This window comes from Branchiostoma belcheri, unplaced genomic scaffold, assembly GCF_001625305.1.
Source record: "Branchiostoma belcheri isolate BF01 breed outbred unplaced genomic scaffold, Haploidv18h27 scaffold27, whole genome shotgun sequence".
In the NCBI taxonomy this organism is placed as follows: Eukaryota; Metazoa; Chordata; class Leptocardii; order Amphioxiformes; family Branchiostomatidae; genus Branchiostoma; species Branchiostoma belcheri.
Genome location: NW_017803876.1, coordinates 2,297,033 through 2,314,839, shown reverse-complemented (window position 1 = coordinate 2,314,839; position 17,807 = coordinate 2,297,033). Strand labels below are relative to the sequence as shown.

The 17,807-nt window shown below is 46.2% G+C and overlaps 1 protein-coding gene and 1 pseudogene across 1 annotated transcript; one reads left to right on the top strand and one right to left on the bottom strand.

Moving 5' to 3' along the window:
* Positions 1-1,014: 1,014 nt before the first annotated feature.
* Positions 1,015-2,232, bottom strand: LOC109472139 (annotated as a pseudogene).
* A 3,372-nt stretch (positions 2,233-5,604) lies between these two features.
* LOC109472177 (E3 ubiquitin-protein ligase Midline-1-like) lies at positions 5,605-14,295 on the top strand. The gene is made up of 9 exons (XM_019771769.1): positions 5,605-6,202; positions 8,121-8,368; positions 9,394-9,529; positions 10,002-10,145; positions 11,031-11,126; positions 11,524-11,780; positions 12,085-12,212; positions 12,975-13,143; positions 13,563-14,295. Exons 2-9 carry the CDS (start codon positions 8,139-8,141, stop codon positions 14,056-14,058), a joined length of 1,656 nt encoding a protein of 551 aa, XP_019627328.1. The 5' UTR covers positions 5,605-6,202; positions 8,121-8,138; the 3' UTR covers positions 14,059-14,295.
* Positions 14,296-17,807: the final 3,512 nt, after the last annotated feature.

The following is a 17,807-nucleotide window of genomic DNA, read 5'->3' as shown; positions in this document are numbered from 1 at the left end:
ACATGCCTTTGAAAAATTTTTATGAAGGTTTTGGGGGGCATTTGTCGACAAAAAATGGACTTTTGGATCCTGAGCCCCAGTATTGCAACCAAATGATCTGAAATTCGGTATAAGGGTACCTTGAACGTGTGTCTACAGAATAGCAGTCACATATTTGGCATACACCACTTCCAAATGACTCATTTAGGGGACTTTAATGGCTATTTTAGGCCAAAAAAAGGGCCAAAAGTGCTATACCCGTTCCACGTTCTATCTAAAGAATGCCCGTTCTATCTGCCGTTGACCATGGAACACGTGTTCCATTGCGGGTTACCTGAGGTCACATTGCACATTCAATTTTATGTGCCTAAGACCTTCAAAATGTATCAAATCTCATCATTGTTAGTATTTGTATACCTGTAATAAGATTAGTAAAGCTTTCGAGATTCAAAGTGCTTGTTCTTGCATCTTTGTTCTCAATTACATACATGTACCTTCTATTTAATTCATTTATTTGAGAACCTTTGCCAGTTTTGCACTGGGGTAAGTTTGGAATAGTGGGAGGGAGATGGACTGGAATATGGTGTATTTGCTCCTCAGCAAATGTCGGCCTTTCTAGTTACGGTTACCTTATCTCCAAGCAGATATGGTAAGGTAGAAGATGAGTTTCTGATTGTCGTGGAAAGTTTGTCACAAACGCCAGGCTGTGAGAAAAAGTACTCACAGAGGGGATGAGGAACTTAGGGTCCTCTTGGCCGGAACTTTGGCCGCACCTCTGCTGCCTCGCCGGCTAGCTTGCGAAACCTTTCAGACCACTGAGATAGAATCTTACGAACGACGAACGACTGGAAAAGAAAAAAATATCTGTCAATCAAAAAAAATTCCAAAAGTTCCAAAACCCCAATTTGAATTTTTGTATTTCAATCCAATTATCTCCCATTAAATACTACGGGACGTAGCGTTAGCGTTACACGATATTCGTTGTGAATGCTTTCTTTTTTGGTAAATTTCAAAAGAACGGAACATTTCCTTAACTTACCGGCGCTCGTATGACAGACGTCTCGACAGACTCCTGCCTTTCAGCATCCACGGGTGTTCTAGGATCTGCTGGAGAGAAGGGCGGCCGGACGGACGGATTGTCAACATCCACCTGATGAGATCTTCGCATTCTTTTGATACCCGTCGTTCGAAGTAGACCTCGCCTCTGCAGATTTCGCTGTCTCGCTCGAAGGGAATGTCGCCGCAAACCATGATGTACAGCAGGATGCCCAGCGACCAGACCGCTGCCCGGCGACCGTGGTACCGATTTAACCGGATCCACTCAGGAGGACTGTATACTCTCGTTCCAGCGAAATCTGTGTAGACTGTGTCTTTCAGGAAGGCGCCAGACCCGAAGTCAATCAGCTTAATTCTCCCCGTCCTCAGGTCGACTAGTAAGTTCTCGGGCTTGATGTCTCTGTGCACCACACCCTGGTTGTGGCAATGCCTGACCATGTGCACGATTTGGAGCATAAAGTCTCTGCTCAAGAACTCGCCCAGAGCACCCTTTTCATGATCATTGATAAAGTGTAACAAGTCCATGACTGGCTCTGGACGCTCCAGGATGAGGATATAGGAATTCCGGCGTTCGTACCAGTCCAACAACTTGATGATGTCGTCGTGGCCCATCACTCGCTGCAACAAGATGATCTCCAAGGGAACACGCACTCCGTTTAACTGTCCCCATCCTGGGACGTCCTCTTTCGCGATACGCTTGATGGCCACCGGTAGGCCGTCCCGTGCCCTTGTACCGGCATACACGGTGCCGAATCCGCCGCTCCCGAGCATCGCTCCACGGAGGTACGCCTTCTTGAAAGACTCTCTCTCTGTCACTGGCTTGCTCGCTATATGCTTGACGTCCCGTGCCCTTGTACCGGCATACACGTTGCCGAATCCGCCGCTCCTGAGCATCGCTCTACGGTGGCACACCCTCTCGAAAGACTCTCTCTCTGTCACTGGCTTGCCAGGTGTTACATGTAGATCCGACGGCGTACTGCTCGTCGGGCAGGGCTGTACGAAATTCCCCTTCACAAGATTTACTGTCGGATGTCTGCACAGGACGATCTTTTCTGACAGAGCCACAGGCGTCACGACCGCGGGGACCGGCTGCTGAGGCGCCACTGTCGGCATTGGTGCGTCCTGTTGCGATTCCGCCGCAACTTCATCAGACTTCCCGGCGAGCGCCCAGGCTGTGCTGGGCCTAGGTTGAGGCATCAATGCCTCCGGGACTGTGGGTATAAAGTTCGTACGTTACATGGAGGGACTCATGATCCCAGTGTAGTGTGTGTGTGTGTTAGTGTGTGTGTGTGTTGTGTGTGTGTGTGTGTGTGTGTGTGTGAGTGTGTGCGTGTCAGTATGTGTGAATATATGCGTATGTGTGCGTGTAATGTGTGTGTGTGTGTGTGTGTGTGTGTGTGTGTGTGTGTGTGTGTGTGTGTGTGTGTGTGTGTGTGTGTGTACGCGCGCGCTCGTGTGTGTGTGTTGAGGGGGTTACTCTATCAGTAGGTTCTACTTCAAAAGGAATCTGCTTCACTCACCTTCGCGTCCCCGTGCCACGCCATGTTCACCAGCCTCTTTAGCCACCGTCTCCTCAACTGGCAATGGCGCTACTTTCCCGTTTCTTTTCGGGAAACATCTTATTAAAATTTTCCTCGCAAATCGAAGCATTTTTAAGCCGTTATCGACGAAGCTTGCCTTCGAAAAAAAGTAAAAGCTGTGGAGCTTTTATATGTCAACGTTATCGTTGAGCACTGTCTCTAAGCAGTGTTTAGAACACCAATGTTGTTTAGAGACGTCACAAACATATACATTGTAGTAGAACATGGGCGATTCGACTGTGCGGGGGTGGGGGGGTGGCGAATAGAACGAAACGATAGATGGCTATAAGCTAGATCAGATGGCCTTGTCGCATTCAATAAATGTAAAACCGTTACAGGTCTTATTTACGGGAGTTGTAAAGCCGTCCTCTCCGCCTGAGTCCGTAATACCGGAGGGTATTTTCAGTTTGGGCTGGTGGTTCTATGTACTAGGTCAACATCATAACTCGAGAAGTTGTGGATGGATCTTTTTTATATTTCGCATGTGGGTACATTTAACGGTTAGCTGTTGTAGAAATGTAGGTCAAGTTCAAATTGGTCCACCTGGCTTTTCCCAACGGTACTGCAGCTGGATTTTTTTACATTTGTTAGGGGCCTCCATTTGTTGATTGCATGTGTTGAACATTACTCGACAAGCTGTGAATGGAACTGAATGACATTTGGTTGCTGAGTAGCGGTTAAAAAAGTTCAAGTTCAGAAATGGTTACTAGTATCCTACGTTGCTGCAGAGGGTTTGTGTTTATATGATAGTGTCGTTTTGGTTGAAACAGTGAGTAGTTCGATGACCGACTTTGGGTAACTTACGATTTGTCGATAATGAAAGGGTCTATGAGCTACAGAAAGTAGTAGAGTAACAAACATAGGAAAGTACACAAACAGGCCCAATCTGTTACACCTTATTGACGGCCCGATGATCGGTTGGTACTTGATTTCACACTGGATTGGAAGAGACAAGAATCCTGGCCATAGAGATCCGTAAGTGACGAGCAAAAACAATTCAGTCACCTTCATGTTCAGTGCAGCTGTAAGACTGAAAAACCGAACGTGTCTGTCTGGATCACGAGCGCTGGAATTTATTCATATCGTGATTATGATGACGTGGTATTCAAATACATATTCATGTAACGTTACGAACTTTGCATGCGCATCAGCACCCTGTGAGTTTTCAGTGCAGGTTATTGAAGAAGATAGAATATACCTCCAAACCACGTTGTAGTTTATTACGTAGAACTCTAATGTGCCTTATCAATGAATACCGTGTGATAACTGTGATTGCTATCAATGGTTGTTCTTTAACTGGGGGCTCTTTTGGTGGCATAAGCATGCATGTACTACAGGATGGCTACATCAAAATGTTTAGAGTTCAACGACAAGATGTACTAGACAATTTGCGTGGGCAGAAAAGCGCAGGCACATTATAATAAAAATCATTTCTTTCTCTGCTCTTTAGCCAAGAAATTGTCTGTGACACCCAAGCACACCTGCACTTCAAGACCGAGTTTCTGGACATGTTGTCGGTGGTACTGAACTGTCATCACAGGTCAAAACAGTATCCAATATATTAAATGTGCATTTCATTTTGTCCTCTTGTCATTTGAATTCCATGTCTGACCCAGAATGTACTATAAACACACATACATGATGTGATTACTGTTCCCTTGCGCTTCGTCATGAAAGTTGACTTTGGCACCTCCACCTCTAGACCAGTTGGATTATAAATCCTCAAGCATGAAGTTTCCAAATTAGTTTTCCAACTGCAATACGTGACATCATCACAGGAGTGTCTGACTTAGAACTTCGGCAGTCAACAGCGCAAAATCTACATGTTCTGTCTATTAAATGTTCTGTCTATGTCTATCTAAACTGTGTTCTTTGTGTATGTCTACAATAGCGGAATGAATTGACCTGTGGCGACTGAAACTTTCACAGCGATGGAATAAAGTCCATTAAACGCAGGGTCACACTAGTTATATTTCAGTCCATACCATATATGGTATGGATGAAATATATTGTGTTCTCTCATGTTTCTTCTCCGTCGTCGTCGTCGTCGTCTGCCATTCCATATAAATGGATTCAACTCAGCCAAATGACTTGAAATTTGTCATGGAGGGAGAGTGGGCCAATACCCCCAGGTTTTTTTTCATTTTTTTGAAACATGCCTTTGAAAAATTTTTATGAAGTTTTTTTGGGGCATTTTTCGACAAAAAATGGATTTTTGGATGCTGAGCCCAGGTATTACAACCAAATGATCTGAAATTCGGTATACGGGTACCTTGAACGTGTGTCTACAGAATAGCAGTCACATATTTGGCATACACCACTTCCAAATTACTCATTTAGGGGACATTAATGGCTATTTCAGGCCAAAAAAGGGCCAAAAGTGCTGTACCCGTTCCACGTTCGATCTGAAGAATGGCCCGTTCCATCTGCCGTTGTCCATCGAACACATCGAACATTGCGGGTTACCTGGGGTCACGTTGCACGTAAGTCGTGCGTAATAACCCACACATTCAATTTTATGTGCCTAAGACCTTCAAAATGTATCAAATCGATTAATCTCATCATTGTTAGTATTTGCACACCTGTAATAAGATTAGTAAAGCTTTCGAGATTCAAAGTGCTTGTTCTTGCATCTTTGTTCTCAATTACATAGCTACTATTTAATTCATTTATTTGAGAACCTTTGCCAGTTTTGCACAGCTGGGGTAAGTTTGGAATAGTCCACTTTTGCGTGGGAGGGAGATGGACTGAAATATGCTGTATTTGCTCCCAAGCAAATGTCGGCCTCTCTAGTTTAGGTCGTGTTCGCGTAATTAAGGATGACATCCCGTCTGTTGTCTTCATCTGCTCTGTCGGAAAAGATATCCAACGGACAAAATTTTGTTGCACACAACGTTGCCCAAACATCATTAACAGAATCTTGATTTCGCGCATGCGCTGAACATTCTGCCGACGTGCTCCCTACACCTGTGCATTCAGAACACGCAACTCCACGTGATCAGACATGCTTGGTGTCGAAACGACACTCTGTAACTCTGTAACGTCTAATTTCACAAGCTGGTCTTCCCTTACACTATATTCAAGGACTACACCGCCTGGAGCGAGGGCAGAAAAACATCCTTTAATGTTACGGACCGCCGACTATCCTTTGCTGAAAATGACATGAGTTATAGAATTGACTGAACTGCTGTCTACTATAGGGCATAGACGGAACGTTTTTATACCGTGCGCTGATAGTACTAGTGTATATATCTTTGTGAAAACCCGTAAAAGACTCGGTTTGTTATTATCTCGTTAATAATTGAACGCCGTCAGCCCGAGGGGAGTCTCCATGCACCATTGTTGCAGTCCCACAGTTGCTCGACCTTTTCTCGTCACATGTTGACTCGGTGTGTGGGCAAGTCTTCTGTATGTCTCTGGAGGACGGTCGCACCAAAACATATTGACCTATGACCGGAGGGCCCAAACCGCCACTGGGCTCTGAGAAACCGTTCTCCCACCTGTGGCTAACCTACCTGACGCCCGGATGAAGTAGTTCAAAGGACGACGTCAGCCACTGGGATCTGGACACCTCCTAGACAAGACAGGTGAGATACTATGTATCCGCTGTTTGCTATCTGACGGTACGCTACATCAAGTTTACCCGGTAAGCTATAACATTCATCTATATTGCTGAGCATTTTCTCTTAGAATTCCCCTAGGTTGAATTCATCTAGACAGTGTAATGACCGTGTGATTACGTGCACGACAGTGTTTAGCTTACACGACGAGCATGCAGTGCTTGACGGCAAAGGACACAATGATAGCGTGGATATGATAGGCATACAACGGGCACGTATGCCACGAATAATTCATATCGATCTTCTTTCCCTTTGTGTGTTGGTGTGCTGTGCATGGTTATCGTCTGGTGACCTTAACTTTGAAGAAGTCGTCACCCTTAGGAAATCAGCCAAGTTTTTTTTTCAAGAAGGGGGCGAAACCGGTCGCGCAAGACTGGTTCGCATTCTACTCACGCAAAGCTGATGTATTTTATCAACAACGCGCCATTTTTTTGCCAGCCTTTTATGTCCAAGACCAAATGAAATGATTAACAGTGAGAAGTTGAAGGTGTTAATCAGTCCTGGCGCCCTTACGACATGGAAACCGTCTAAACTTCAAAGACTTCCCGCCTTTCTCCCGTGTTCTTTAACCTGCGTGAGAGAATGTCCACTCGGCAGGTGGTTGTCTTTATTCTATAAACACCTGAGTAAATGTCAAACGTGTCAGATTCTGCATTCTTATACTATATAACCGTGACTCTAACTGGAATGGTCTAAGGCAATGTTCTACCTGGCCAAACACCTGTGTACCTCCACAAGGACCGCGCAGCGTTACGGTTCAAACTCATTGCCATGCTCAAGTTATCTTGAACCGCATTATTGTGTCCCAAATAGCCTCTCCTGTTGTCGGAATGCGTAAACATAGATCTGGGTATGCACTGCATGCTCACAGTCTAGTAAATAGTGGTCTGTCCGCTGTTTCAAGAGAGGGTACGTGTTTCGCAGAAGGTGAGCTCTATGCGATTACATCGTAGTCGTGCCCTTTCCTCGTCTGTTCCTCTTTGATGTGGTGTTTTGCTTAGTGGTTCATTTTGTTTGTCAGTATTTCGAACATAGGTCGCACATAGTGACTGCTATTGTTACTGAAATGAAATTTTTAAAATCGTGACGACCTCCATCCCGTGGTCCGTGTACACGACAGAGTACGAGACTTTGCACCCGGATGTCTTTTGCTGCATTCCTTCTCATTGTGCAACGTTAAGGCGTTTAGACTGACTGGCGCTGGACCCTGGTCGCTGAAGTAGTTTGTGTGGAAGCTTTATAATAGTCCTAACCTCCTTGCTCTGGGCTACGTCACGTAAAGCGTTATAATTAGTGATTATTGTTGCTCGGGTCCGTGTCCACTTGTTTCCAGTTCAGTAAGTTACCTTTCGTCTCACATCTAGACATTCTGTACTTGTACATATAGCCGGTATTCGTCCTTCAGCGTAACACACCAGCTTCTGTATCTGTATGGCCGGTATAACCACCCGCGTAACACACCAGCTTCCGACGGTATGGCCGGTATAACCACCCTTTAGCGTAACACACCAGCTTCTGTATCTGTATGGCCGGTATAACCACCCTTTAGCGTAACACACCAGCTTCCGACGGTATGGCCGGTATAAGCACCCTTTAGCGTAACACACCAGCTTCTGTATCTGTATGGCCGGTATAACCACCCGCGTAACACACCAGCTTCCGACGGTATGGCCGGTATAACCACCCTTTAGCGTAAAGCACCAGCTTCTGTATCTGTACAGCCAGTATAACCGCCCTTCGCCGCAACACACGATTCCATGTCTTTCCCCAGGTTTGCAAGTGAAACATTACGGTGGGTGCCCCGCGGAAAGACGGTTTGTTGTCCCAATTATATTGAGAAAGTTACCTTTCGTCTCACAATGAGACATTCCACATCTTTCCCCAGGTTTACAAGTCTAACATCATGGCGGCAGCCCCGCGGAAGGACGGCCTGGATGATCCCCCCAGCCCTCCCCCCGGCTCCCTGCCGCTGGCCTGTGTAGACGCGACCCCTCGGGCGGTGATGGAGACGGTACTGTCGGACCTGAAGTGCCCGATCTGCCTGGACCTGCTGACCGTGCCCGTCCTCATGCTGCCCTGTCAGCACAACTTCTGTCAGGCCTGTCTCAGGGACATGTTTCAGGGACCATACAGGTGAGAGAGGGAGAGATAGAGACAGACAGACTGATGCATTTCCGTAGTAGTCACATCTTCCAACTTGATAGTCACATCTGGCAATAAAAAATACTTCAAATGCTTTGAATATTTAGATGGCAGTGTTTGTTCCTATCTGAAGAAGGAAAGGTGATTAGCAACATTACATTGTATACACATCAGCATTTATTATGAAGCTGATACACTGTATTTTGATATCACAATTCCCCCGGCTGTCTTTGAAATCCAGGTGAGGCTCCCATTAACACGCGTGCTAGTGGGTATTTTGGCGTAATTACATACAATACAACAGTTTATTGGCTTGTTCAACATGTTCGCGTACATGTATTAACACGCCTTTGCCAGTCGTACATAACTATTATCTCTGCGCAATTATGTTCTAAGTCAGTAAAATAAGTGTAGGGTGAGATGATGTAGTCTGCTGCGTTACCTTCCAAGTCGTTCTGGAGAAAAACGGATAGACACAGGACTAAAAACACCCATCATTGCGTGACATACTTTATCCCTCAGAAATGCTTCTAATGAGCTTCAGTTTGGGGGCAAAAACCCGAAACTTACCGTCGGTTTACACATTTTAACAGGCCTATAACAATTTTACAACGATCACGATCCACTTCATAAGAAAATAGTTACTCAAGCAACTGAATAGATCTGATGACTGACAGTCAGGGACAGTCACCAACTAAAAATAGCCTTAGTGAATGCTTGAAGCCTCTAGCTGTTTTCTTGTGTATCTCATTACCTGGATGTCCTACCTACATCGGCGTAAGCTATCCATTGATTGACTGATTTGGTGGTTGGCCGTCGGTGTTTTGTAATAAAAAATGGCAGTTTTTACGAGGCCCATAAACATATAAAGATCACGATGTTGGTGGAATCCATTATGGATTAACCTATCCATTGTACATCGATGAAGTTTAGACATCTAGGTAATGAGATAAACAAGAAACCAGTTACTGAAGCAACTGATAGACTGATTGATTTGGGGGTCGGTTCCGCCCCAGGTCCCGGCGGATCCGGTGTCCGGTGTGCCGGGAGGAGTTCTGGCTGTCCCGCGGGGTGGACGGGGTGGCGCGGAACCGCCTGGCCGAGAAGGTCTTACAGACATGGCAGGAGGAGCAGGCCAAACCCAAACCAAAGGTACCGCAAATAAACCTCCAGATACCCAGGTTCTTGTCGGCCTTTGGCGTCCAAACTAGTCCCTACATGTACGGATAACAATAGACATTCCATACGATGTGAAAAAGAACCAACTCGTTGCTGCTGCATGCGCCATGACTGTACCAAATCTCCACGTATTAAAGCCTGGGTAAGTTGCATGAAACACATATTTGACAATCTAAAAGAGTTTTGTGTCTTAAACGGTGTCGTATCGATATCCAGAACCGTGCATTATACACAACCTGCTTAAGCACGCTTCTAGATACTCTATACGTATCCAGAACTGTGCCAGGGGAAAATCTGCGTTCTTGGATTCGTTGAGACTATCCAAAACCATGCCTGATCCTACCCCATCTAGATGTAATGGTGCACAACAGAGACAACATGTCCCAAACCCCTATTACGTTAAATGTCAATCCCATGGTCAAATATGTCCATGTACCCCGTCCAGACGACCGTGTGCGCGGACCATCCCGACGAGCGAGTGAACCTGTTCTGCCAGACGGACGACATGGCCATCTGCGCCCGCTGCGTCATCAGCCAGCATCGTCATCATGACGTCACGGAGCTGGGCCGCGTGGTTCACTGGAAGAAGGTGAAGTTGCAGTAACTACATTTTCTTTGTAACATAACAAATTAGTAAATAAAGAATTTTTTGAATTTATGGTAATGAATGCTCAATTGCTTATGCTACGGTGAATCTTGTGAATCAAATCAGATTCTTATCGTGGGGTCGTGTGGCGTAGCGGCAGAGTGCGCGACTCGGAACTAAGAGTCCCGGGTTCGAGTCTGACATGCCAACGATCTTGTGCCCTTGGGAAAGGCACTTTACACGGCTTTCCTCACTTAGCTCAGGTGTAAATGAGTATTGTCCTGTAATGTATTTGTCCCCTGTGTTGGTGGCGCCACGTCTGGTGATTACATGTTGGAATAAAATAAAAATAAAAAATTCTTATCGCTCATTTTCGTACCAAAAGCTAGCTGTCAAGTGGTCAGATTAGACGTCCAACATCGGAGAAGAAAGGGTGATGATGCCACAATCTGTGTATATTGACACCTTGTCAGTTGACGCCACTAGATTCGAAGCCGAGAGAGTGAAGTAGCACATAGTCTACGGGGGACTGCAAATCAGCACCATGGACAGGTACCGGCTATAGCTAGCCTATGGAACTAAGGGCTAGCAGCGGTCAGTGGAGTGAACAAGATGGCGTAACGTTATGCTTGATTCGGCCTTTTGCTGTTCCATCATCTTTTGCCTCGTGCCATCCGCTGCACAATGTTTAGGGCGTCACGCGTTATACTACATCTGGTAAAATCGGCAATTCTACCGGTAGAAATCTCGATCGTCGACAGAGACTCCGGTCGGGATCTCTGCCAGTAGAACCGGCGATTCTACCCGATTGAAGTCTCTGCCGTGACATAACGTTATATATAATATTTCTGGTTATCATATGTCACTAAAAACGTCATATCACTGTAGGCCCACCTTGAGGCGAGTTTGGAGAGTCTGGACCAGACGAACGGCGAGTTGGAGAGTTTCATAGAGCTGCTGAACTCCGTCATCATGGAGGTCAAGGTACGTAGGACCAGCTGTTTGCAATTGGCGCTTGTATTTGGCCAAGTCTTATCGCTGAGACAGACATGTGGTCTATGAAGATTTTGGGGAATACGCACGTTGTTAGTATTTCTTGACAGAGCCAGCTTATTTCGGGACATGTCCTGGCATAATGGTGGAAGGTATCTGATGAGAAGTCTCGATTAGAGAAGTCTCAACACAGGCGGCTGGAAAGAGTAGAAATTGACCAAATAGGCAGATAACATACCAGGGAAGTTAGTCTGTAAACTCTACTCCTTAAACGGACCAACTCTCCCCTGGCAAGTTATCTGTCTATTTGGCCAATTTCTACTCTTTCCACCCGCCTCTGAAGCCTGGTAGGGGCTAGATAAAACTGATCCAACAAACCTTGTGTCAGGACAAAGCCGAGGAAGAGAAGGGTAAGGTGACGAGCGCGTACGACGAGCTGATCTCCCTGCTGGAGGAGCGGAAGCTTGGGCTGGTGTCGCGGGTGGAGGAGGAGGCCGGGGCGAAGCTGCAGGAGCTCAGGGAGCAGACCGACACGTGCCGGGACGTGCTGGAGAACAGCCGGGCGGTGGGCGGCCAGGCGCGGCTGGCGCTGGACGAGACCGACCCGGGGGCTTTCGTGGTGCTTGCAGGACAGACAAAGCAAAGGTAGACTTTTGAGAGATGTGCGAACATTCTTGGATGTAACAAAACGTTTGCGGGCATTTGGGAACGCTTGTGGTCCCTTGCGGACGGTTTATGGACGTTTGTAGACTTTACAACCATTTACAAACGTTTGCGAACGTTTGTGAACATCTGCGGGCGCTTGTAGATGTCTTTGAACTACATTTTTCTGAACGTTTTGATTAGTCTTGATATTTGTAGACGAACTGATGTGTTGCAAAGGCATTTCAATCATCCTCTCGTCATTTCGTGTTTTCATCCTGTAGTTAATTGCCTAAAACCTCTCCAGAATAGACCAGGCGGTGTCCATGGTGCGGGGCATGGCGCGGCTCCCTGCCGCCGACTCCCACTTCCTGCACGTGGCGATAGACCTACACAGGGAGAAAGAGATGGTCATTAGGCTAAGCCAGGAGGAAGGTCAGAAATCCTCTCTTAAAGTTTATAGTCCTTTCTTTCTTTCTTTCTTTCTTTCTTTCTTTCTTTCTTTCTTTCTTTATTGGCAATGACAACAGGTCAAGACACAGGTTATCAAGGCAGTGTAAACTGGTATTAGATAACCCACATGTACAGACGTGCAGACAAACATGAAATAAGAAATCTACTATAAATACAAGACCTGAAATAAAGATAACATGTTAACTGGTTACAAGGTCCTTCATTAGTTCTCGTCTATATTCACAGCTGCATCTGACGATCTCTTCTCTTTGAGAGAAAGTCGAATTTTATGTTGACCTAACAATAAGTGTCATTACATAGGCCTTTGTTACAGTCAATTGTATCGGTCTATATGCGTCATGGGACATTTTACTCATGTGTCCTTTAAAATTATGCGGTTATCTCAATATCAGCATCTTTTAGAAGACGTCCGTTGACATTGTTCGTCAGTATCATTTCAGTTTTGTCGTCAGCTTTTGACGCCAAATAAAGAACGCCGCAGTGAAGGCTAAGTACTGGACTAACAAGAGTGACTGATCGCACCTGTATTAAATGTAAGAAAAGGCGATCTTTGCGGTATATAGCAGACTGCAGAGTAAACGACATCTAGCAAACCGCAGTCGAGTCGTGCCTAATAGACATCTGGAACCGCATAGTCTACGTCCCGTTTAGAACTTTAGTCAGCCTGTCAAAAAACGTGGTACAGTATTTGCGATAGTGTGATATTCCCACTTGTTTCACCAGGCACGAGGTTCACCATGGACCCCCGGACGGCCCACTGTGAGCTGGTGCTGCGCCATGGCAACACGGTGGTTGCTATGGACGCCGAGAGAAGAACCTGCCGCCGTGCTTCACTCGACTCCTCTTGTTCCAGCAGCCCCGACAGCTGTGAAAACTCGGAGCGCTTTACCAGGTTATCGCGTCCTTTTCTACCGAGACAGTTACAGATGGGCTAGCCTCTACCAGGCATCGGGAAGCGGCTGCAAAGAAATTGGTCCAAATACTAGTAGACAGCCGCTCTAAACTGTACTCTTGAGCGGACCAACTCCCCTGGCATGTTATCTGTGTATTTGGCCAATTTCTTTGGTAGTCTACTAGAGGCTACAGCTGGGTTACAAGACAAGGGGAATGCGTATTCGTAAATACCAGAAATTGCCAAATAAATACGTGATATTGGTGAAATTATTTTTTGCTCTATCGAACATATGGTGTACTGGTTTTGTCATCATCATCGATCGACCGTATTGGTCGGGGTTATAGTCAGTAGATTTGTCGTTGACCTCTTTCGCTGAAACATCTTTCACTCCCTAACCCCTTGTTCCTCTTCCTCAGATTTTCCTACAGCGTGCTGGGCGGCGTGTTCCTCAGCCACGGGACTCACTACTGGGAGGTGGACGTGTCCGCGACGACCACCTACCGACTCGGCGTGGCCGCCAGCCGGGTCGCTCGGGACAAGTCGCTCGGGTGCACGGCCGACGCCTGGTGCATCAGCCGGGAGGGCGGAGGGGACTATGTCGCCCACCACGACGTGCAGATATACATGTTATCCATTCACGAATACCCCAGGATGATCGGCGTACTGCTTGACTGCGAGCATGGGACACTGACGTTCTTCGACGCCATGCGGAACTATGCGGTACTGCACAGGTTTTTAGACGTCAAGGGAGAGCTCGAGGATCCCATCTGCCCGGCTTTCTCGGTGGGGGAGGGCCACCTGGTCCTGTACACGGGCAGGACAGCGCCTGAGTTCCACAGCTCGTCTGCCCACTCCGGGAAGGTCATCTACAACTTCATCAACCTGATGGGGAGGATGGTCGGATACCAGTAGATCGGCTGCATCAGTAGTTTCATATTAATCCATTCAAGCCCACCATTCCAGTTCACCTAGGCTACGTTATAGGCTACGTCACCTATGCGACGTGACGTGTACATTTACTTAAACATATAACGTTACAAATACACATACACAAGGAATTGTATCAAATATTTCGACTATTTTTCATCGATGTGCTACTTGAGGCATTGATCCGTCAATTACTAATACTTTCTGAACAAGCGAATATTGGTCGGCCTGAATCTAAATAAAAGCATTTTATGTTATCTTTTATATGATTTAAAATAGAATTATCTAGTTATACATTTTATACAGCAAATCATATCAGTGAACGGAAATGTAAAGCCGAGAATACTATACACAACGCGCAAAAAATCAGTTACTCAAGCAACGGGATAGATTTTAAACTGTCATTCGTTTCAAGTGTCATCCACTACATTTCGTGAATGACGAAACTGTCTATATAAACCTTCATCGACGTATCATCTATATGTACGCAGCAGTGGCTTCTTCATTCCTGTACCGCGTTTGTGACATGTTCGCGGATCGTTTCCGCGGTAGAGCCTATTAGGGGGTTATCATGTGTTTATTCCAGATATCTGACTGTGCGGTGGACTGTACATGGCGTACCTGTCAGCAGCGATAAGCTCAGGGGCCGATCGTTAATTCTGTTCAAAGGGTCATCGACATGCACGTTCAGTTGTTACTGAGTTCGTGTGTTATCCAGAATCCTACCATTTATCCAGAACCGTACTTACTTACTTACTTTGGCCCTTCGCTCCTGCCAGAGCATAGGCCACCGACGATGGCTCTCCACTTCACCCGCCTCTGGGCTGTCTTCCTCAGGTCCTCCCAGCTGTTCGCTATTCTCCTCATCTCCTCCTCAGTGTCTCTTCTCCAACTATTTCTGGGCCTTCCTCTCTTTCTTTTTCCCTGTGGGTTCCAGGTTAGGGCCTGGTGTGTGATACTGGATGGTGGTTTCCTCAAGGTGTGTCCTATCCAGCCCCACTTCCTTTGAAGGATCTGTGTTTCAGAACCGTGCCTGATCCTAACCCTGACCTATTCAGGTATACAACTAGATAGGCACGGTTCTGGATACAATAGTTCGTTACCTGTCGTTTGCACATCAAAGGAGGCATTTAGCTTGCTAACTCCGAGTTTCGCATTCCATGGAAACGCTGTAGAGGGGTAAACGATCAGTTTTCTCCCCACATCTTCTTGAAGCGGGTCTCTCTGCATTTCTTCCTGTATCACCATGGCAGCTCACACTTCAGCCACACGTCGACGCCGGTGGAAGCGTCATGGTTCATAAGTTGCAATTGACATAGAACACACGGCGTTTAACGTTACTCCCTGCACCGTCCGTCAGTGTTCAAGCGACAGTATTTTAATGGTTCCTACAATGGCGGTGTCCCTTCTTAAACATAGCTGATCATAGCTATTTGCAACAGCTCGACACACAGACTGTCCCTGGCATCTGTCAGCCGCTTAACTCCGCGAAGTATGTGTAACCTTAATAGTTTGCACACGTAGAACCAAGAAGTGTGTTGACAATCGTTATTGCCTACCAACGACCACGCTAGACCCTCATACAGTGAACGAGTACGTTATAAAACTACCATTAGGCAATACATCACAATGTTGTATCCAAGTTCTTGGCAGAAAACCATTCGTTGAGTATGTCGCAGTTCTTGGGCGTTTTCCAGGGCAGGCAGAAGCCTCTACACTACATCAAGCTTCCTGGCTGGGCTTTCAGTAGGCTTATCGGTATTATGTGCTGTTTTCTTATTGTCAGTTTTATGTCAGTTCTGATTTTACCGGGTTTCTAGAAGCTGTGAGAACTGATATACAGTCAGAAAACAGCTTATATGATATTTTGTTCAAACTCATCTCTTAAAAATCTTAGTGCAAGGGAACACACGATATGATAACGTCAATGGGTTTTACAAATGTCTAGTCTATAGATCTATCTAACGTTTCTGTCTACATTATTGTAGAAATTGAAAAATTGAAATTTCGGAGGCATGCAGTGAAGGTTAATGAATAGTCCCATGTATCATGATAAATGGGTTATGATAAAAAGGCCACACCAAGAAGCCTGGATTGGAGGCTAGGGCAGGAAGATCGTTTCCAGGTGGTCCAGCCCGTGAACGTCACGTCTGGCTCCTCGCGTGCGAACGGCCTAACGCCCCCTCGGGACGCCCGACCTCTCCCGGCAGGAGACAAGTTTATGTAATGTCTTGGGCGGTTCTGTGGACCGCGCTACCGGTGGGAGAGGATTGAGATGCGGGTGTGGGAATCCACAGGTGAGCTGATGGTGTCTTCGCTGAGGTCAAGGGTTTAAATTAACTCTTGATAGCTCAAGTCGATTGGTATATAGACACTTAACTAGCTACTGTACCAGAACAGTCGCGGTTAGGTTATAATATCAGTTTCATCTCTTGTGCGCACTGAAAGATTTAAAAGACCCCCCTTGGATATGACTTCCATAAAACAAGTAGAGCGATGTTAAGATGTATGTACTTACTTCACAATTCGATGTTGATACAAGCGTCGGGTTACCGTGAGCAAACAAGACGTCTGTACTGTTTTCAAGTTTTCACTCTAGGTTAAGACAGTCGTCTTGTAACCCATTTTGTGACATGTCTCTTATTGATATGGCCAGGTCATGGTCTTCTTCTTGTGCCAGCGTTTGGTCAATATTATGGTGCCTTCTGCCTTATTACGAGACAGGGGTGCCCAACAAGGTACATCTTGGATAGAACCTTATTGGGTATATATAAGTATCTTGGTACATGGTGGCCACAGAAACGAGACAATTCTAGCGCAGGCTAGACTAGTGCCATTCACTATCCGGTATTTTTCCGTAGTTTATCACGGTAAGAGGATAACTGTAGATCTAGTATCATGAGTATGTGCCACAGGCGACATTTTCCCCATGTCTGTCCCCTGGTCTCATGCGGTGTTTGTGGAACCCCGACTGCGGGCGACTCGCCTCAGGTATTTAACCAGGGTAAATAGTTTACTCAAACAAATATCAAATGTCGATCCAGCCTATGACATACAGTCACGTCTTGGAGACTGTATTTTATTGACTAAAAGGCCAGAGAACCGAGGAGGGCACAAACCAGAAGAAACCCGAACCTTCTCCGTGATGTTTGTAGAAATAAGCAAATCGTTATAGACGCTGACGTCTTTACGTTCTTCACTGGAAGGATGATGTTTGTAGTCAAATATATAGTCAATGGAGCGGTCCTAGTAAAACTTCTTTTATTTATTTACCGACGAGCAGAGCATGATCTTTGACAAGCACACAATAACATTTTATTGTGGCAGGGTCGGTTAAGAAAGGAAATTAATAGAGTAACCTCAGCGCTCTCCAAGATATCCAGATAATTTTACATGTACTCGGAACTCGTGAGGTAAGTTTAGCACGCGTGTTGCCAAAGCTAAGTTTGCCGAAGCAGTTAGTAGTTAGGTGAGAAGTGTGTCAGAGTGCCTGGGAGCGGGAGGCGCTTTACAGACTGAAGTTCTGCCGGTTTCAGGGGCGCAACAGGCGGAAATGAGGAACTCTCGCCGAGTAAAGACCTTCTCCCAGCTGACTTGCTTGAGACGACCCTGAAGTGAAGTAATCCAATCAGGCTCAGTCCCCGGCCGAAGTCAGAACCTCACTACTTGAGGGTTAGAAGTGAGGATTCCGGAGATTCCTGTGCGCGCGCCGCCCCGGCCTGACGTCAGCCCAT

What these genes read in the sequence shown, in the direction of transcription:
- LOC109472177 (XM_019771769.1), top strand. Translation starts at nt 8,139, where the DNA reads ATGGCGGCAGCCCCGCGGAAGGACGGCCTGGATGATCCCCCCAGCCCT. An exon ending in GCGTGGTTCACTGGAAGAAG is followed by an intron (nt 10,146 to 11,030) that starts GTGAAGTTGCAG and finishes ATATCACTGTAG; the next exon opens with GCCCACCTTGAGGCGAGTTT. An exon ending in CCGTCATCATGGAGGTCAAG is followed by an intron (nt 11,127 to 11,523) that starts GTACGTAGGACC and finishes ACCTTGTGTCAG; the next exon opens with GACAAAGCCGAGGAAGAGAA.